Genomic DNA, 22,485 nt, shown 5'->3' on the forward strand with positions numbered 1-22,485 from the left:
AACACTGTTTTCTTTTGGTTGCTGATATCCCTACACATTGTGTAGAATTAGTTGTGAGGGCAAGTATAGGCTTTGGACACAGACAGATTCTTCAGTTGAACGCCTTTATTCAGACGTTGCTTAGTTTTCTTCAGGTAGGGAAATTCTAGTATAGGGCAAGGTAGGGCTTTTTCCATCCTGACATTTAAGTTAATGAAGGTGTTCATTTTGAAATTTGAATCCGTTGTCTGTGTCCTTCATGATGCCTTCACAGTTCCCAAAGGTGGCACTAAAATGACGTTCAGAAGCAAGCACTCATTTCCCTCCCCGCCCCACATTTCAGATCTCTGTGGCCACCCAAAAGGTGCAAGCATGATTTAGATCATAGAGAAGTTATAATGGCAAGGAGAGAAAATCTGAATGAATGCGTAAGTACATCGAGAAACCTGTGAAAGGATACCCAAAGCCATAGAATGGTGAGAACAAAAACTATGAGCCAAAGGTACACACTGTTTCGCAGCGGTAAAGGTGTCCTGTAAAGATATCCATTCAGCCATCTTTACAGAAGCTGCTCAGTGCTAGGCAGGCAAATGGCATCCCTGCTGGGTTTGTCATGTCTCTTTGATAACATTCTGCTGCACACTCCGTACTACCAGGAGATACAGCTGCAATGTGTGTAAGTAATGTTTACATTAATTATATTTTAAATATACAAGCTAGGACCTTTACTGTGAAACAGTACTTCAAACAACAGCAGGACATCCATATCCATACCCACACATCTCTAAATGTTCCTATGTATTGTACAGTCCGGCCAACTCTATGGAATTGACAAACATTTTAAATTAAATTAAACGCAAGCTGGCAAGACCCATATCCTAAACCACACCCACACAGGTAATATTATGCTGGAACGCCCGATCCATTGCTCGACTTTACTCTTGGAGTGTTGGGTATTTTGAACAATTGCACAAACAGTGATGATGTGAACAGTGTGTACCACTTCATTTGTTATTAAAGGTGCTTGTATTGTGCAGCTACAAGGAATGCTGTTGCTTCCCACACATGAATGTTCAGGGTCGCCCGTATCCATTACTCCACTGTGAGAATGCAGAGCCAAAGATTCCAAGAATCTTCTCCAACTGTCTTTACTCTATGGAGGTGTTTCTGCCCAGGCAGAGTTTACACATTTCACTTGTGATTTTGCCATATTTTAATGGCGTTCCAGCGCAAGGGTTTTGAGGAACATCGCCTGCAGTAGGTAAGAAACCTTATTTCAATTTTGCCCCCGGCTAACACCAGAGCTGTAACCATGATATAGGGGGTGGAGTTCTTTTTATTCAACATTTTGATGTGCCTATACCACTTGCATATATTTCATATGTAAACTTTACCATTTGACAAGAACGGATGTAGACATGTGGTTATGTTGCATTAATATTACAAACCAGTCTAGGTGCTTTTCAGAGTGGCAGCAGGCAATTTGTGAGAGAAACCAGATATTAGCATTGAAACCAAAATTCCTCATTCCAACCTTCTCTCACTTGTGTCCAGTTGGCAGACAGCTTATGTTCTTATCACTTCCTCTAAAAGATTGTTTTTGGACCTAACTGAAAGTAGACAATTAGCTGTAACAATTACCTCTAGTGCATCCAACTGTAGAACACGCTGCGTTCCCCAAATCCTGGGCAGCAGAGATCTGAAAACACTCTTTCAACTAACGTAACATAGAAGATGGCAGGCTTGAATTAATAGAGAGGAAGCAATAACTTTCTGATCCCTGTAACCTTAAAAGTGTCTTTATAATGTTATGGGGACAAAATTGGGCAAAGGAACATAGTTTGAACAACACAGAGTTTGTTGAAGGGGCGGAATCTGGTGAAGGTGCAGAGTCTGGAAGAGGTGGAGTCAATTTGGGGGCAGGTACAGGCACTTATTTGTGCCTAGGGCAGCAACAAGCCTCAATACATCATTAATGAGCAGGGCTGCTCTTTGCACCAGTTGTGGATCTATGGCTATGCTGACGGCTAATATAATGTCTAATGATGTTAGGTCCCTGGTCCTCTTAGAGGTTAGACAACGATTGGCCTGTTTTAACTCTGCAAGAAAATATGTCTTTCTCAAACTCTCTTCAGATAGCTAATTTTACCAATGAGGATTTGAGGAAGATCCAGGGGAACATGAATAGTAATTGGGATGCCTAGAGCCAACAAAAACAACAATGTTTATGGAGCCTACCCCAGAACCTATACCCTAAATTGACCTACGGGGTCGAGCAATCACTCGATAAATTATACAGAAGTAATGGAAAGAATCTGGAGGTGGGGCGATCTGAGGTCGGTTGGACTTTAAAATCAAAACCATACAACGTGTTACGGCAAGCCAAGGATGGTGATGGCCAATTTAGAGCGGAATGAGACGGACAATAGAGGGGCCAAGGTCTTATCTATACATCCTGACAGTGGGCAAACCTATGGTAATTTTAAATTGAGTATGAGCTGTGTTTTAGGTCAGGAAGTACAGCTATGTTTAAATAGGGGGAATGTGCTTACTATCTTTGCCGAAATCCCCACATTGACTCTGCTCTCGTCGATGGATATTGTATGAGTAGCCTTTCCTAACCAAGCAGACACAAATAATTGCCATCTCTATTTTGGATCAAACTTGTTGAAAGAGCGGGCATTGTCTTAAAGGAACAAATTAAAAGAATTGGGATTTGATATACAATCTGTGATGACCCTGGTGCAAGTCGAAGAATTTGTGGGGCGGGGGAGGCTGGGCTCCAAATATCGATTAATCCGGCTATCCAAGGTTTAAGGACTACTAAATTGGTTGGGATACTAGGGGATGTTAACGATAGTAATTGGGATTTAGTTACATCCGCTTTGTGGAAAAGTCAAGTTCCATAGCGGCTCTCAGCCTGGCAAGAAGGGATTCCAGGAATTAGGACTGAAAGTTGTATCCTGGAACTCCAGAGGAAGTCAAAATCTGTTCATTAATTGTGAAGCAATGCACGTTCTGAACAAGTTAATATCATACTTCAGGAGACGTTGTTGTTGAAACCCCCACTCCTTGATGGCTACTAGGTGTTTACTCAGGCTGGTAGGCCTAGTAAGGGGGGGAGGACTTTGGGGGGCTTGTTGATTGCAGTGGGGTCTACCCTAGGTATGAGGGCTACTCTGTTACCAAACCTTCTCTTTGGGGTGATGGCAGTGGAGTTAACTTGCCCCAATGGCCTGATTAACTTCTTAATTATGAATGTCTACTGGCACTGTGGAGTAGCAGAGTTGCAGGGTTTTTTAAAGGTTATTTCTGACTGCATTAATACATGGGCTAATGCTCACCTAGATGGAAGAACTGTGCTAGCAGGAGAACTTAATTCAAATTTTATCATGCCAGAAAGCATAGAGGGAAACTGGGATATGATTGGGGACATTATGTCAAAGGAACCTGACGTACTTAATGGATGGTTGTGGTGGTTAACCTTGGAGGCGATGCGTTTGTCCCTAATCAATAGTACATTACAAGGAGAGATACAGGCTCTTCCAACTTGGCACCGCGGGCAAAGTTCCTCGACCTTGGACTACATTTTTGCAGACTCATTGCTACTCAATTTTTATGTGAATTTCTCGGTACTACCGAACAACTGGAGCGATCATGCAATTCTCTCTGCAGAAGTTTACTTCTTGATAAAATCGTGGGCCCGTTATACTATGGAATATGTAGAAACTACATGTGCAGGGAATGCTATTAGATGGTCGGATTGGAACATTGCAATCCTGAATAAGGAGCTGGACTGTATCATTAGAGGGACTCCCCTAGATAAGAAATTGAGGGTCTTCAATTCTCTTTGTTTTGATAATTTCATAGGGGAATTAAAGGGACATGTAAAATTAAATTGTAAATTCTCTAGTACCGTTAGGGGGAATACTAATCGCGTATATAATCCAGATATGGCAGAAGTGAAGAGTAGATTGCATAGAGATATAAGGGCTTTAAAGCGTGGGTGTATAGGTAACCCTAATCTTTGGGGTTGACTTGAAGTTAAAGCAAAAATACAGGAACTTCTGTAAATCAAAAAAGGCAGTTCTATTACAGTTGGATGTTGAAGTTATGCTACAAACTCAAATAAAATACGATGCCCGTGCTTTTTGAAAACAAATGCAAACCCTTGGTGCAGCCTTTCTTAGCAATACAGGTTTTCTTTTTTCTGTAACTAGACAGCTGGCTGAACAATGTCCCATCAGAATAGTTCTTTTAGTGTGAGTGTCCATCGCCTTGCCAAGCTGAGCCTCAAACTGAATCCAGCACAGAACATCCAGTACCTTTGAGCATCCATCAACAATCTGAAACTAAGCAGTCTCTTATCACAGGAGAGACGTTTATCGATAAAAGGAGCCACACAACAAACAGGCGGGGATCTCTTCTCTTTCCGATGGCTTCATACACTGACGTAGTGCAGCACATGTGACTTCACATGCAGCTTTTACAGGAAAACCTTTACCCGGAAGGCACTACAAACTCTTCTAGAGGGGTGCAACAAACCCAATGTAATCATCTTTGCTTCGTCACAGCCCCCCCCAACAGGAATGATTACCAAGCACATCGCTGAAGAGGTGGTGAGCCCACGTCGGTCCTCTTTCACCACAGGGCCTATGGTCTGGCACAGAAAGATCCTACATCCCAACTCTACCAAAATTGTGTACAGTAATTCTGGGTTTGGAGGATTTCCTTCCCTCCTAACCCCCCCTTTCTCCGCTCCTTCAGTACAGGACAAAGGGATCCTTGCGCAAATGGACAATACCACACCAATGTACTTCAAGGACAAGCAAGGAAGGATCAAGTCAACTGTCTGGAGAGAACAGCTGCAAATTTGTGGTTGGCCTCTGGTAATGTTCATAAACCAGATGACGTTCCAGCACAGCGTGTGAATAATTAGATCAGACACTGGGCAGGGTGCTTTCAGAAGTAAATGAATGGGTGCTCAAAAGCAAATGCTCTGAGAAATCTTTGCAGATTAATCGACAAAGCAAAAATGGGTTCACAAAGACTCAATTGTAAAATGTTCAAACATTTTTATGGAGGTTCCAGGAGCAAAACTCTCTGTTGAACTGACATCCAGTCTGATATGACAATACTGAATCTGAAAGAACCCAACACGGGCATGATTCACAGAGCCTTGTCATGGTCTCTCCAGTTGTTGTCCATGGTGCTCCTAACCTACTTGCCCCTACAAAACAAGAAGCTCCTGTGCACACTTCTACACCTCTTCAAGACATGAATCAGTTTTGCCTGCCAGCCTACTATTGCTGACCCCATCTGCATAGCTTTGTAGTTCCTGCAAAAGGGCAATTTAACCCCATCATAAGACTCTCTTGCTCTATTTTGAAAAGTCAAGCACTCTCCCACAAGGTCATCACTTGAGTTCTAAGAGAACACATACTGCAGTCAGTGTTTAGATTGAGGCATTGGTCCTTGCATCTACCAGCCAGAGACATTCGTTTCCCTGTACTATATACTTTGCGAAGTCCGGCTGCAGTTCTGCTCAGTAAGAGTTCACCTACCGGCACCACAACCTATAGGAATAATTCATATTAAGACCATTTTCTCTGTACTCAAATAGTGCTTAAAGCTTTCTTATTGGGCTTCACAGTTTCCACTTTGTGTGAATAGAATTTTCTGTCTGTTTGTTACTCTGATGCTTGACCTCTTTCCTCCTCCTTTATCCTGGTAAATGTTTTTTTATGTTGTCATTACTTCAACAAAAGATTGAGTGAAATATAGGGTTTTTGTTTCCAGGAGTCATATATTGGATTTCGGAGGCAAGGTGTCCCTTAAGACTCTCTCGTAGTTATCTCTAAAGTCGTCGACAAGGTCTTGTCTAACCAGACCATCTTTCTTTCTTCTTTGTTCTTGAATCCTTCCACCCCAGCAGAACAGTTCCTAGATATACCAGCTATAAATAGGACTCCATTAATCCAGTTTTTCCAACTGCAAATGAGTGCAATCCAGTATGGATTGCCTCTTGCATCATTCACTTCTATGGTAAAGTGTCGGTAGTAATCTTCCTAGTGACCCTAGACCTCATTCTGCTATAGACAAAGCATCTAGCACTGCCCTTCTGAGGAATTTGCTAACTGTGGCCATTTGCACAAACATCATGAACGTTTCATATGGATTGGCTCGGATGGGACGGGATGGTATGCTGATCACTTTCAAAGCAAACACTGCAACTTTGAAGCACGGTAGGGACTCTGCCAAGACACTGTTTTAAAGAGGGTACAAAGGACTGTATCACATTTCTGTCTTTGTTTTTTTCACAGAAATTGAAGCCCGGAACAGTGTTTTCTGTTTCTTTTCTAGGGTTTAAACAGAAATCTAAACCTAAATGAATCTATATAATTAGCTTTCTTTCTAGTTAAAATGTATTCCATGATCCTGTTCATGCATGAGATATTCAAGTGTTGATAATGAAGATACCCAGAATTGGGATTAAAAAGAAATGCATTTTTCTTTCCAAAAAATAATTTGGCTCACATTCTAGTCGAAATTAACAAAGGTTTCTTCCCCCTATCGTGTTCAGGCCCAATTGGTGGACCCCTCACTTACCAAGGGATCTGGTGATTTTCACTAAACTCTAGAGAATGTAAGGCAAAAACCTGACTAGACCCCATGGTAAAATGCAGGGCCTGACCATTAAACATTCTTCACCTAATTTGGCAATGTGTTGAGATGTTGGTAAAGGTGCTGGAGATTTGGTCCTAGAAAGACGGGTAGAAATAATGTTTACTGAATTGCCTTAGATGGAAAATATTTAGGAGATCATTTTCAATCAGCCGTACTGTTACTTAAATGTGTAACTATTTACGTATTCAATTAACGGTGCAGCTCATGTTCATTCATTTTTGTGGTAGAGAGGAGGGGTGGACCATAACTTAAGATTCCGCTGCCCCCTTCCTCTTCGCCATACAAATACTCCAGCATTTGCATACGAGAATACTGAGACGCAGAAGCTGAATGGAGCAATGAGGATCCATGAGGCTGGGAAATGCAGAACACGCCCCAGTGGTTATGAGCATTTATCAGGTGCCAGTACATTTAGAAGGTAGAACCTGAATTGTCGGAAGAACTGCCCAACATTTTCATGCTTTTGCTTTTGCACCAGCATTTATTTTCATGGTGGCGCAAATGCTGGGGACTCCATAAGAATCCATTGCAAACGTTGCCTGCCTTGTGTACATGGCAGTTGCTGTTTACTTCATTTGCACGGCGGAGTACAAAAGGGCAGTGTAAAAGCGTGTACACCACCCTTTTAGACTGCCCAGTTGCACTCTGCCATGAATATGAGGAAAATTTGGCAGTGGGGGACTGTTTACTTAACAGGTCCCTTAATTACGAGGGGACTCAAAATTGTGCTCCTTAGACTCTTGTGGAAATGTAACTTTGTAAAGCAAGAATAATTACGTAGAACACACTTCAAAGTAACATAGGTGGAGTTAATATGTACTAATAATTATTATTGTACTTTTTCCCTAGGGCATTTTAGTAAAATGGACTAAGGGCTTTAAAGTGTCCGGATGTGAAGGAGAGGACGTGGTTGAACTCTTGAAAGAGGCAATTCATCGAAGAGAGGTAAATATCATGCCAAGTTAATAACATTTTCTGGTGTAAGAATAGTTCATAATGTGCATTTGTAACAAGAATTATTACCACCGATATCTTAATATTAAGCACATACATCTGTGATTGCTTTACCTTCTTAAGCCACTTATTACCGAGGCGAGTGCAGAGACAATTGCCAGAGCAATCATTGGAGCAAAAATGTATTACTATAGAAGCCTACTGGCGGGCACTAGTACACACGACATGCACAGAGTATAGACTATGCAAAATAAGGCGGTGAGAGCAGTTCTGGGTCTCTCAAGAAGAGACCATGTAACGGGCGCAAGGCGGCCTCTTCATTGGTTGCCTGTAGAAGCATGTATCGCCTACAGGATCTTATTGATAACCTTCAAGCCTAGACTGGATAGTATGCCAGCATACTTGGGGGACTCCATCACAGACAAAGCCAATGGTAGAGAGTTAAGATCCAGCGGGCAGAATCTGCTATTTCTCCCCAGAATCAGAACCTCAAAAGCCGCGAAGGGAGCATGCCCACTTGGTGGCTCCCAAACTATGGAATAAATTACCTAAACACCTAAGATTCCAGAGTTCGCTGTCAGCTTTTAAGAATGAGTCCAAAACGTACTTATTTGTTTATACCCTACTCCTTACTGGCACCTCATCTCACATCTACTATGTGACAATGTGTTATTTGTAATGTGTTTGTCTGTCTGCGCCTTTATGCCTTAGGGTCCACAGTGTGCTATATAAATGCCGTAATGTAATGTGATAGGGGAGACTGGGTGTTTCGATAGAGCAAATAAAAAGGATTCAATGAGTGAGCCTGGGACATCAAGACTCATATTACTGAAACGTGGCAATCATATAGTGCAGATATGTATTCCTGCCAAGCATTTATGATTATCACAATTTTACACTTGAGCAAAAATGCACTGTACCGAGCAAGTGTACGGTATGAAGAGGAGGCATGAGTTGTGAAATTAATGGAGCAGTCTTTCACCTTTTTGATTTCAGCTGGCAGCAAGGGGGAGTAATGCTGTATACGGTACCAGGCAATGAGAAACTGAGAGATTTGGTTCACAAGACTGTTTACATGTGGCGCTCCTTCATGGTGTGTCTGCAGCCAGCTCAGTTCCTTTAATATGAAGACACACTTTGAATTCTCATAAACTGACTTGCCAAACTAAGAATGCAGTGAGAACAAGTCTGAATGTGTTTGAAGTATAATAACCCACAAAGTACATCAACTAGCACCTAAGCACCTTTGCGCCCTTAAGCCTCCAGGTACCCATGTACGCATTATAAATATATTAAAGTAAAGCAGTTACAGTAGCAAACCTCTGCCGAGATGCAGCTTTCGTGCAGGTGGGTGGATGTGCATGTTTGAGTGTGATCTTTAGCTTCTCCCAACTTCACTTTCACCCTCTGAATAATTTAAACTTGTATATCCGACTTTAGAATACCAGTTTACTCAACTATAAAGGGGCAGGGAGTGGTGAAATTCCAATAAGAATCGGCTTGCAGTACTGTGAGAAACCGGAAGGTGTTTCACCCGCTAGTCCCCGGGGATCTGTCATCCAGGTGGCTAGGACACGGCCATCCCTTTCGGATCCAGTTCCTGGGGGTGGACCAGTGCGGGAGGATCACCTGGAATAGGGGTCTTCAGGGAGGGGATGTGGGACACTGGACAGCGAGACGCGGTATCCCCTTCCCGTTAACCTTATCCCCATCCTACCGGGTAGGAACTCAACACCCCCACCCCCCCTTTTCTGAGACAAACACGTTCTCATGGACCGCTCATTGTGAAAGAAAACAGACTAACACCCGAGCCATATATCTGACATGTCCCAATACAATGGTCAGGCAGAGTCAGGTAATTACTGATCATTACACACACTTGACTTCATTACACTTCCCCACACAGATAAAAGGTGGAGCACGAAAGCACACTCTGAGCATGGCAAAACACAGGAGGAAGCAGCAGTTCCAAGGTGGCAGTTTAATACAAGGAGAAAGACGCCAAGACTGAAGAGGGTTACAAGGAAGGAAGTGCCCTTGACCTTTTCAGAGAAAGACAAATACTTTCATGAGCCTTCGAGAATAAGAAACGCAAGACCTGGAATCAAAGCTGAAGAAACCTACACTGTGTTTCGGAGGTACCCGGGGCTCTCCCGCGTTGATGGTCAAGACGGGGAGGATCATTTGCCGCCATGGTACTGTCCTTGGCTCCCACAACAAAGCAGCGCCCGTGAAGTCTGCACAGCCGGTGAGTTGGGGAGACTAATACCAGACCGGTCTGTGTTTAAAGCCAAGGTTGCAAGCAGCAACTTTGTGTAGAGAAAACTGAAGAGAACAGCATGTGATGCGTATGAAACAAGAGCCGCAAATATGATTAACCAGCAGATCAGTGACTGAACTTTTGAAGCCAAGACGGATACCGTAAACAGTGGTCCGGCACCACATGGGTGCTCATTTGAAGGTCTCTGTTAGGTATCCAACTGAAAGGTGGAAAATGTAAAAAGGAATTGTGAAATCGAAGTGGTCCTGCAAGGTGTCAAGCCAACCCGGTGCACATTCTAACGTCTTCGATAGTTGTTGCTAACTGAAATTGGCCCGAACCTGGCTGAGGGAGACTAATTGTATTAAGAAGGGGATCTGATCCCGGCTGAGGGAGATCCGGGGTGAACTGTGAGTCACCCGAGAAGGAATAGCCTATGAACATTGTGAAAGAGGATCTTAGCCCGGAAGAGGGGGATCCAAATGACAATCTTTGTATTAAAGGGATCTGAGCCCAGCTAAGGAGTATCCGGGGTGAATAGAGAATCACCTGAAATGAGTACTTGTAAGAGCAAAACGTCTTATTTGTTTTGTCACATCAGGCCTTCTGCATGAAGAAACTTTGATAGGCAATAGACTTGGGCACAGAAGGCCCTGATGCTAATGAGTGAACTGTATCCTTGTGCTAAAGAAGCCAGAGATTGTGCTACACTTCAGTGAACCTCTTTGACCCGTGCTGAAAATGTCGGGAAGGGAGGCCAACGGCCTGAACATTCCGACATATCATTTTGGGAACATTTCTTTCTTTTTCATAAACACTACCCCCCACAACATTTGTATTTAGAGGCAAGGATTGCAAATAGGTTATTTAGTATAGGCCCTTTTATTTTGACAAGACACCGCTAGGACTGCGTTATTATTTGATGGTCGTAGCTTGCTCCCATCTGTAGATTTAGGATTAGATGGGCGTTAATCATACCCTTGTTGAAGTTCAATAAACACCCTTGAAGTGTGGTCACTTGTGTCTGTCTTACTGTTGATACCATGCCTTCCTAACAGTACACAGACATGGTGCACTAGTAGCACAAAGAAAATAGACTCCACCATTAAAGAAGGGCTTCAGTCTCTAGACCAAGGGGGAAAACACTGCTACATACAAACATGAAAAAATATGAAAACGAATGGGTCGTGCAGGATTAAGGCCAAGTACCAGTAATGAGAGAAAAAATGAAACGCTGCAATAAGAAAAAAACGGTGGGCTATTTTTCACAGCTGATCTCTTTAAGTCCTTCTCTGCTATAAAGAAAAATATCGCCATTATACAAAGAGTAGATCAAGTTGAAATTACCCTTGGCAGCTATGCTAAGGAACTGGTGGAACTGATGTAGGAAGTGCAGGCACTATAATGTGAACAAAATATTCTAGCCGAAAACCAAGAGGTTTCTGAAAACTGGTTAAGGCATACAAATATTGTAGGGCTGATGATCCCTGCTGATGTTGAAATGTCTAAGATGTAGAAATATATGCAGTGTATGTTACAGGGTTCTCACCAAACGGAAATAGACCCCATACCTAGTATATTCTGCTAATCAAAGACGGTGGTCTTCATCCCCAAAATCTTTAACAAGGGTATGCTGTTAACAGATAAATGCTAGAAAATTCAGTAGGTCCTTAAGATATACTTTTCAGTTGATCCAGGATTAGGCTCATCGGGCATCATCTAAACAGAGACAAGAACTATTTGTCCCTTTCCTTAAAGAAAGTATACCATACTAGCTGTGCCGGCGTGACATACGCCATTCTAGCATATCTTATAGGTCAATATTGGTCGGTAATTCATAGGGTCACTTCTGCCCCTCTTCTTAAATATCGGAATTACCGCTGATCGCTTGAAGAAAGTGGGTGTAGGTCCCTGTGACTTATTAATGGTAATTGAAAGGGATAAACATATAGATAACTGTCTTCTTTTGTATCAGATGGAATGAGAGGCATGAGCGGTATAAGAACAGTATCGAAGTTCCATCGATTACATGGGCCTCTATTATGTGTCTTTGTAGATGCGTAATTGTCAACCTTGTTCCATTGCAAAGATTGCGTATTAGCATAATTACAGCACCTGCTCGCAGTTTTAGCTCGTTAGGAGGCATTCGTTCTACAGCTTTTTGCTCTTTGGAGACTGCAACATTGATCTGGTAATTAACTGTTCATTGCCACTGGAACCGCTGTGTCCTGTGTGAAGAGAAGTGGGGGTGGAAAGTAGTAACTTAAAATTATTCCGAATGTTCACGATAGTGGAAGGTGAAGGTGACCGCGTAGAACCATTCTAATTCTATTTGTTAAAACTATTCCTGTTGTTGAATTGCAAAGGCACACAGAGGAGCACTTTGCCATTTGGACATAAGAGGGCAACCTAACACTGATTAATTACATCACTGAGTACGGAAACATACCTAGGCGTATATAGAGATATTCAGGGTTTGCCTTTCTGACGGATTTTCTTAGCATGGTGAATGGTGGTTAGATCCTTTCCAAAATGGAAATCTCTGCAGATCCTAAAGTGAGAGGAGAGGGTGGAGACTGGTAGGAGTGATTCATCTCTTTGTGAAGGGAGCATGCAGTTATGGCATAAAATTGTTATGATGCTGTAAAGAGTGGAAAAACTAAGTAATCCAAAAAGAGGACTGCGATTACCAGACTTAAAAATAGGACTGTTTTGCGCTGAAGTCTAAGGGAAAAATTAGTTGTAGACTTATGGTTAATGGTGTGTCTGGTCTGTTCTCTAATCTTGACTGGTTTGGTGTGTAAAATATGAAGCTGGAAATCTAAATGGAGTTCGATTGCAGGACAGGCACTTACTTTGCAGGAACACAAAGGGATATTCAGAATCCATTTTATTTTGAGTTGAAGGTTTCAAAATCTTTCATGTTTTTCTTTGTTTTTCTTCTGCGCAAGAAAAATTTAAAATGAATACTACACGATAGTAACTCGAGATGGGAAATGTCCAGTCATATGGATTGCAACCAGCCACTAGTTACAGGGTAAATCAGTATGGCAAGACAAGGGCGGTGACCTCTAATCACTAGCGTGTGTGCGTCTGTGTGTCTGTGTCGCCCCAGAATGATAGACCTCTGTGGTCTCCAGTCCTAAGTGTTGCAGTGCGCTAGACAGCTCTGGTAGGTAACAGGGATGCCTGGATATTTCACAGCTACTCTACTGGCAACTGAAGCCGTGACTGTCCGTGCCGTAAGTTGCCAACTCCGGCCAATGCCTTGCGAAGAGCAAAGCTTTCAGGAGCCAGTGTTTCCATACTGGTCCTTGTGCAAACAAGCAGCAGATACAAAAGGTGGATACCCGATTTAAACTCCTGGTGGGGTAGTCAGGGTTCCTGGCAATTGTGAATGACCAAGATGGAGGGTAACCAAGGAAAGGATGCACAGTGGCATGGCTTTACTTGCAAAGCCCCAAAACCTAAAACTGGCCATCCTCTGTCACTGCACAAACATAACTCTGTGCACCAGAATATTAATCGCACACATGCCTCCGAAAGTTGTGGATGAATACCACTTCGTGATGAAAAAGAGTGTTGCACCCCTGCACATGGGCCTAGGAACACATGCAATGCAGCAAACGCAATACAAGCATAGTGTAGTGCACACCCTAGGTATTTAAGTGCGGGTACACAGTTTGCTTTGTATGGGAAGTGTCACATTATGCACAGCTCTCAAGTTTCCTGTGGCCATGTGCAAGGAGATCACCCAGCCCTGGTTTTCCTTAGAATTCTGAGACTTGTAGTTTTCTTATCTTTTAAATGGGAAGGAAAAAACAAGTCCCACGCTTGAGTACTGGATGGCCTTCTCACGCATGTCCATGGAAAAGGTGCGAGCTCTGCATAATTTGACACTTCTGCTGACGGTGCATGGCACATCTTGCATATGTTTTCAATAGTGACCGTGATTATTTGTTTTTCTTCATAGGAATTTGATTTGGATATTGTGGCAGTCGTAAATGATACAGTTGGTACCATGATGACCTGTGCATATGAAGATCCACTTTGTGAAGTTGGGCTCATTGTTGGTATGTTCTTACATTTCTTGTATTTTATTTTCTTTTAAATAGGACAAGATGTATTGATTATGGAGTTTTAAAACAAAACTATTTGCAATCATTCTAGCTGCGAGAAGAGTGTATCAAATGTTTACTAAAACAATTTTGCCATATGATGTTTGCTTGTATGCAACAAAAAAACAGTAGCAAAGTGTTAAAAGAAGTCGGGTTAAACAGGCATCCTCACGAGTTGGGCGGTAGCCCTTAAATGTGGTGGTAACACTATTACTGCCGCATTTAAGGGTCTGCCAAATCACGGGTTTGATAGAATTTTCCCCCCATCATTGAGCTGGGGGTAAATGCGCTGGGAATTCCCCGTTGGGTCCAATGGGGAATGACCATTCCGCCAAACCCGTGATCCGGCACTAATAGCGCCGGGGGGTTTGGCTGTAACGCTATTAGCCCTGGCAGTATCCGGCGGTAATACCGCCGGGATACCACCCAACTCGTGAGGAGGCCTGGAAGAATATGCTCGTTGAAAAGTGGAAGTGGCGATTACTGTATTTTAGCTATAAGTGTCTTTAAGTTCTTTATTAAAACTACTTATGATGTACTTATATCACCCTAACTGTATCAGTGGCACTATAACTTGGTCTCAATACATGACTTTTTGACTATACAAGTCTCAGGAGGTTCTCCCGACCACTGGTGGCTGTTACAATTAGGTGGGTGAAGTGTCCCGGTGCCTCTGTAGATCCGTCTCTGTAATGTATATAGAAAGGGATGTCATTTTGGGATTGCCTGGGATATCAAACTGTATCCCGTGGCAATGTGTGCTGTCCCTGCAACCCCTGGTTTAGTGGGCCCTACATCGCTTCTCAAGTCTGGCCTCCCTATGCAAAAGGGATGAGTTTGCAGTGCAGAGACGTGGCTACGTGCCTAACGTGACCTTCTCCCCCGTAGGGTAAGATAAGCTAAGGGAACACATTATTACAGTCTGTCGTATTATGCCGGTAATTGGGCATTTGCGGCTGCACAAGGCATATGATGGCTGGACCTGGACATGTGGCATTGCACCTTACTTGTAGTGAGGATATGGGGCATATGGGACATTTACTGTCATAGGATGTGTATCATAAGGGACAGTGGGGGACCTAGAAGGATGCCAACATGATTGGCAAATGGTTTCCTCTTGCTCAAACTAAGTCATGCACCCGTGGGGCCAAGATGGCTGACAATGAAGGAGGCCAAACATGCGTCATATTAGCCATGCTGAATGTCTGTGCTTCAGCCAGGTCTTGGCTATAGGCATCCTCTAGTTCCTGTTAGCAGAGACTGGAATCTCTGAGAGAAGCCTGCACAGTGGATGCTACATGCCTCGGGTAGACTGGTCTTCCAGGACCACAGCTTCACGACATTTCGTAGCTCGCCATGCAGTACTCTTACTCCTGAACTATGCTGCACAGACAACTGGTACCCTGCAACCGTCGCCACCAGGACTACGTCCTATAGCGCTGTGCCAACATAGAGGGCAAAGCGACATTCTTCAAGGGTGTTTAGATACTGATTCAAACGACATCCTTGACGAGCTACTTGCAAGAGCTCATCACGATGATTCTGCCCCAGGCTATGCTGCCTCCAACGCCATTTCTGTCGTCTCAGGATCCAGCTCTTTCATAGGTGTAAGGTAATGCTTAGGACCCATCCGTCTTTTATTCTGAGCGCTGTATTGTCTTTCGACAAGAATCCGGAGGAAATGCTCCTCCACTTACATCCACCTCCTTAATCCGAAGTCGAAAGAACACCCAACACCCTGGATTCTCCCCGAGCTGTGAGCTCCCACATTTAAAAAAGAAAGCAGTCTTCTCATTACTTTCGGTGGTTTCTAAACTGTCTTCTGAAAAATCAATAGCTAGAGGCATAGTTTCTTGCACTTCTGAATCCTAAAGAACCCCAAATCAATCATCAACTAAGGTCTTGCATGCTCCTGCCATCAGAGCAAAGGTAGCTGATGTGGATTTTAAGCCACGTGTTCACTGGGAGGTCATCAGCAAGTCGGCCACATGTGCTTCGCCCTAGGCTTTCAGCAAGCACTATTGCATAGTTACTGGCACTAGGTCAGGTGCTAGGTTTGATTACACCATCATGATTACTCTACTCCTACTGCTTAGTCCCCTTTCCTCCAGACACCCACCCTCAATTCCCCTCGAAAAGATGATATCCAGTTAGCTGGCTGTTGCAGCGGAAAAAGAAACTGGAGGGCACTGCTGTAAGTCAAAGTGTACAGGGGCCAGCCGCGCACGTACTCGCTGGCTTTGCTCCTAAATTTTATTCAAGGACATTTGCTGTGTATAGGCCTCTGTTCCTATCACTATACATCAGACTCCCAAAAGTATGAAAGGGGCCTATGGACTAGGTGTAGAATCATTGTTACAGCGAGTAACCTTTTTTTGTTTTTACCAATACTCATTTACCTCTAGGAATGACTCCTTTACTTCTGGCAACACTAGCAAATACTTGTATGTTAAGCATGTATTTATTTAACCAACCTGTAGTCCTGTGACATCAGAAACTTCTAGTAAGCGATGTGCAGTTCCTAACATAGCAAACAGGGCGGTATTGTATAATAAAGCGGCTTCTTGCACGGATATGTCAACACAGGAGGAGCGTTCTTTAATTGTTGGCTTCTGTCAGAGAGCATTTTAAGAAATGACATGCTATAAAAATAAGAAAGCAGAATATATGCTTATTCCCATTCTGCTCACAGGCACAGGCAGCAATGCCTGCTACATGGAAGAAATGAGAAATGTGGAACTCGTAGAAGGAGACGAAGGCAAGATGTGCATCAACGTGGAGTTGGGAGCTTTTGGAGACAATGGTTGTTTAAATCGTTTTCGGACCGAGTTTGACAAATCTGTGGATGAACTTTCTCTCAATCCTGGAAAACAGAGGTGTGTTACATTTTCAAATTACTTTCATCTTTAGGAGTACATTATATCATAATACAATTATAGTACCCCAGATATTCAGCAATTGATATATTGAACTGATAATTACTTTTTTAAGGTAGAATTGAATGAATATTTTATGCAAAAAAAAGCACTTTTTCCCAACATGATAAAACGCCTACTATAGACAGGTCTATGGCAAAGACTTTCAATAATGACTAGATGAGGGTTGCACAAATCAACAATAGTTGGCACCCAAGATACTTGTTTGTGTGTGCCCTGTGATCCCCCTGCGTCATGTGCAGTATTGTGCTGTCTCTGGGTATCTGCCAACCAGAACAAGATGAACATTCAGTAAATGCTTTGCAAAATACACGTGAAACCTAGGACGGGAAAATGCCTGAGGCAAGGGTGGGACCCTTCGCTCGCCCAATGTTTTGGACTACAACTCATATGATCACTTACCATGGACTATGTTGGCTGGGACTGGTGGGAATTGTAATCCAAAATAACCTGCGAGCCAAAGGTTGCAAACTGCTGTTCTAAAGTGATTACCTGAAAGACTACATGTAGAACAGGTTCTATGTCATATTCTCGAATAATAAATTCTGCGCACAAAAAAATAACAGATTTTCAGCTGATTTGGAGCAGCATTTAATATCTGAAATATATTCCTCCCCTCCCCTCCGCTCCTCGCCCTTCAGCCCCTTCAACTCGGTGGGTTTCCCCCAACCACCCCTTTACAACCAGGCAACTACCCCAACCATAGCCGGCAAACCCCTGCCTCCCATACAAATACACAGACGCACACTTTCTCCCGACTACAAACATTACCCCACAACATACACACATGCACGCAAACCGTCCCGGCTCGCCTCTCAGCCCCTGTGCGTACGTGTGTGTGGAAGGGGCGTGACAGTTAAGGTTTACAAAGACCGCTGCAAGCATTTTCAGATTGGTCTTTCTAAATATGTCATTCAAATGTTTGCTTAAATTAAACAGACTTTTTCAATCAGGACAGTAGAACCATGAAACCTTTGCACCTATTCTGGAAACGATATCTGCAGGTGAGCAGTGCCATATCCTGCCTGTAAGTGAATGGGACCTTTTTATGAAGTTCAGGGAGAGTTCATGAATTCCTCTTCTTGGGCGACAAAGCTCTTCTTGATATATCTGTAGGTGGTTTTTGTTTAATGCTCTCCCAAGACTGCCTGCCATTTTATATATAGGTACATGAAGAAAGAGAGCCAGTGTCCTGTATCAGGGGTTTTAAACGTGGCTTTTATCAACCCTTTGACAGTGCTTTGTAAATTATTTCTGGTTCGCTCTAATGAAGGCCCCCTGTATTACAACCATGTACCGAAGTCTGCTTGGTGTAGCTTAAAGTCTTGGTTGCACTGCCAAAATATTGTGATAGTCTCATTTCCACCCTTACCGCACTCCCTTTCCTCGCATCTCTTGAAGTTGCTTGCCTGGATAGAATATGTTCTACATATTGGTGCCCAAACATAGATACAACTGTTCCTCTTTTGTTTAAGCCTTGATCCCAAATACTCAGGGTTCGGTTTGTCATGGAACTGTAATAGACTGAATGTAATAGACCTTGCATTTATTGGCAGCCGTCACAGTTGCACTCCAGTCTCACTGCAATCACTGTCTCCCTGTGCTTCACCATTTATTACGCATGCCAATCTGTAATAACTCTGAGGAGCTCCTGGATGATACATGTGTAAATCTAATCCTCCCTACCTTTAATGTCTTTTCGATACCTCACTGTCAAACCTAGATATTTGCACCCTAACATAACCTGCGTAAGATCTTTTATGGATTGTCATATTTCGGGTGGAGTTAAGGCCAGAAGGACCTTAAAGAAATAAAACTGTCCTGGGTGAGAGTTCAGTTTAGGAATACGCTTGGTCTTGTTCTCGAGACTGAATGACCCAATCACCTCCTGAAATTAGATCTAATATGATCCTGGAACTTGGTGCAATTAGCTCTGTATGGTGTGATGTAGGTCTTTGTAATTTCCCAGCCCAAATACCTTACTGCACTCTGAGCTCAGTAAAGTGACACTTCCCCTTTCAGGTGTCGCTGATCCTCCTCGCTAACCTCTGGATTGGACAGCTCTGATTCTGCAAGATCCAGCTTGCACCCCAGTAGGGAATAGTTTCTTACCTGTAACTCCATTTCTCCAGCATTGGTATCTTTCATGAATTCACATGCTTAGAATATTCCCCGTCGTCAGACTGGGACCCTCGGTACACATATATAGCCTTTTCCCATAGGAAAACTTCCAACACTTTTGTGTCCTATCTACGTCCTTTTAGGACCCGCCTACGCATGCTCCGTAGGCCATCCCAGTATAAGAGGCCCGCCCCCGCGGTTCCCCTTCAGATTTCGGCCCCTCCAAAGTAGGAAGGGTTAAACTTATCACGCAAATACATTGCATTCCGGGGAGGTTGGCGGGCGCATGTGAATCCATGAAAGATACCAATGCTGGAGAAATGGAGTTACAGGTAAGAAACTATTCCCTTCTCCAGCATTGGATCTTTCATGGATTCACATGCTTAGAATAGATTGTATAGCAGTAACACCTGAAACGGCAGTGAGAATGTAATGTAATATACCCTCACCATAATACACAATACATATGTACAGCAGGAATAAGTTTACTCATATAACCTTTCCCACATAAAGTATACTGTCATCAAAAGGTAGAAAACGGATTCTCCACAGCGTGGAGCTTACCTTACTGAAACAGATGGCGCAGGACAGCTCTTCCCATCTGCACCTCGTCCGCATGCTGCCTGGCAAGGCAGTAGTGGCGGGTAAACGTGTGGGGCACTGGCCATGCCGCAGCCTGGCATATATCCGTTAGCGGAATTCCTGCCCATAATGCTGCTGAGGAGGACGTTGATCTTGTAGAATGGGCTCTAGGATGCCCTTGCAGCGGCCTTCCGGCCTTGGAGTGGCAAAACGCAATCGTCGATGAGACCCATCGAGCCAATCCTTGTTTAGAGATCGCTTTTCCCCTCGTCGACGGACCATATGCGATGAACAGTTGTCGAGTAGACCTGAGTTCCTGTGTACGATGTAGGTAAAATTTCAGGGCCCTCTTAACGTCCAAGGTATGAAGAGCTTTTTCTGCTGCCGATGATGGGGTCGCAAAGAAAGTAGGTAGAACAATGGACGAGTGTTTGTGATACACTGTCGGAACTTTAGGGACGAACGTGGGATTAGTTGCCAGGACCACCTTGTCCTTAAAGAATCTTAAGTATGGCGGGTCTACGACCAGCGCTTGCAGTTCTGAGATTCTCCTAGCTGATGTGATGGCAATTAAGAATGCCAACTTCCACGATATGAATTTCATGTCCGATGTGGCCATAGGCTCAAAAGGTGGTTTCATTAAGCCTGCCAACACTGTGTTGAGACTCCAAGTTGGAGGGAAACGTTTTACCGGGGGAAAAGTTCGAAATAAACCCCTCATGAAGTGTTTCACAAGTCTGTCGCTGAATAGAGGAGACGACTGTCTCTTCCTCGTGAACCTCGAGATGGCCGCCAGGTGCACCTTTATCGATGTGAAGGATAAACCCCTCTCCGCCAAGAGAAGCAGGTAAGGTAGAACTTGTTCCGGCGTTACCGTCAACGGTTGTAGGCCTTGCTGTCCTCAACACCATTCACAGAACCTCCGCCACTTATAGGTGTAAGATTTGTTGGTAGAAGGGGCTCGAGCCGCCTGCAGAATTTTTTGACAATCCTCCGAAATGTCTAAAGCACCGAACTCCGAAAAGTCAGGAGCCAGGCTGCAAGGTTGAGACTGTCCGGGTCGTGATGCCACACCGTGCCTCTGTCCCGGGATAGTAGGTTCGGGACTCTCGGAAATGCTATTGGATGTTCCAGCGACAGGTGAAGTAGGTCGGAGAACCACGGTTGCCGCGGCCAGTACGTTGCCACTAGAATTACCCGGCAACTGTATCTGCGTATCCACTGTACTGTCCTCCGTATGAGGGGGAACGGAGGAAAAGCATAAAGGAACATGTCCGTCCATGGGAAGGAGAATGCCTCCCCCATGGAACCCTCCTGAGGCCATCTGCTTGCGAATTGCTCGCATTTCTTGTTGTCCTTGGTTGCGAAAGCGTCCAAAGGGGGGTGACCCCATTTCTCGAACACTTTCGTCAGCTGAACTGTGTCCATTTCCCATTCGTGTATCTGGGCCATGCTCCTGCTGAGGGAATCTGCTTACGAATTCCTCACTCCCGGGAGATGGTGAGCCACGATGGAAATCTCGTGCTTTAATGCCCAATGCCCAATGCCATGTTTTCTGGGCCTCTATGGAAAGAGTTCTTGATCGCGTCCCTCCTTGTTTTCTCAAATAAAACATGGCCGTCGTATTGTCGGTCAGTACTCGTACTCGCGATCCCTTGATGTGTGGTAGGAATGCCTTCAAGGCCCATCGTACTGCTCTGAGCTCTAACACGTTTATGTGTAGGAGTGACTCCGTTGGAGACCAGCGACCTTGCGTTTGAAGAGTACCCATGTGAGCTCCCCATCCGGTTAGGGACGCATCCGTGACTATGGTTCGCTGAAACTCCGGTTCCTGTAGGGGTACACTGTTGTTCAGATTGTGGAAACTCTGCCACCACTGAAGGGTCCGAAGCAGTTTGTCGTCGTCGATGGTTATCTTGTCTGACCACGATCCTTGGGCCTGCGTCCATCGGTCCGCAAGGAATTCCTGGACTGGCCTCATGAATAGGCGACAGTTTGCCACTAGATGGATGCAGGATGCCATGGCCCCTAGGACCGAAATGTATTTCCTCACTAAGAGCCTGTTGGTTTGTCGTAATCGGCTCGCCAGCTGGTTGAGTTTTGAGGTTCTGTCGAGAGAAGGTTTCACTAGCCCTAACTGGGTCTCGAACTGTGCCCCCAGGAACACCAACGTTCTCGATGGCCGCAGGGAGGATTTTTCGAAGTTTATGGCAAATCTCAGCTGTTGCAGAAGCTGCATGGTGGCTTGCAAACATGTGTTGGTCGACGCAGGGGAGGATCCCCTTACCAGCCAGTCGTCGAGGTATGGGTATACGTGGTGGCTTTGCTTCCTTAGCCAGGCCGCTACTGGGGCCAGGCATTTTGTGAACGTTCTGGGGGAGGTCTTGAGCCCAAAGGGAAGAACCGTAAACTGGTAGTGAGTCCGCCCTATCACAAATCTTAGCAATTGCCTGTGCTTCCGACACATTGGAATATGGAAGTACGCGTCCTGTAAATCCAGGGACGCTAGAAAATCCCCTTCCTGAACGGCGCGGATCACTTCCTGCAGCGTGAGCATTTTGAATTTTAGGCTCTTTAAAGACTTGTTGAGATCGTGTAAGTCTAAAATGGGACGCCATTTGCCGTTCGGCTTTTTCACGACGAAGTATCTTGAGTAGACTCCTTGACCTCTTTGTGATGTTGGAACTAATTCTATCACGCCCTTTGCTAACATTAGCGTTACCTCTTGTTGCAGTATCCTCAGATGGGAATGAGCGGTGAACGCAGGTGGAATGTGCGGAAGGCTGTGCTTGAATTGTAGAGAGTGCCTGTTCCTTATAGTGTCCAGCACCCATTGATCCGTCGTTAT

At 44.2% G+C, this 22,485-nt stretch overlaps 1 protein-coding gene across 1 annotated transcript in view; it reads left to right on the plus strand.

The window, feature by feature from the left end:
• Nucleotides 1–22,485, plus strand: part of LOC138491244 (hexokinase-2) — a 388,662-nt gene that overhangs the window by 333,259 nt on the left and 32,918 nt on the right. Inside the window, exons 13-15 of the mRNA XM_069617654.1 lie at nucleotides 7,516–7,611; nucleotides 13,854–13,953; nucleotides 16,691–16,874. Of these exons, the coding sequence (XP_069473755.1) occupies nucleotides 7,516–7,611; nucleotides 13,854–13,953; nucleotides 16,691–16,874 (380 nt within the window). The remainder of the gene's footprint in view (nucleotides 1–7,515; nucleotides 7,612–13,853; nucleotides 13,954–16,690; nucleotides 16,875–22,485) is intronic.

Source organism: Ambystoma mexicanum, chromosome 10, assembly GCF_040938575.1.
Source record: "Ambystoma mexicanum isolate Mex_15411 chromosome 10, UKY_AmexF1_1, whole genome shotgun sequence".
In the NCBI taxonomy this organism is placed as follows: Eukaryota; Metazoa; Chordata; class Amphibia; order Caudata; family Ambystomatidae; genus Ambystoma; species Ambystoma mexicanum.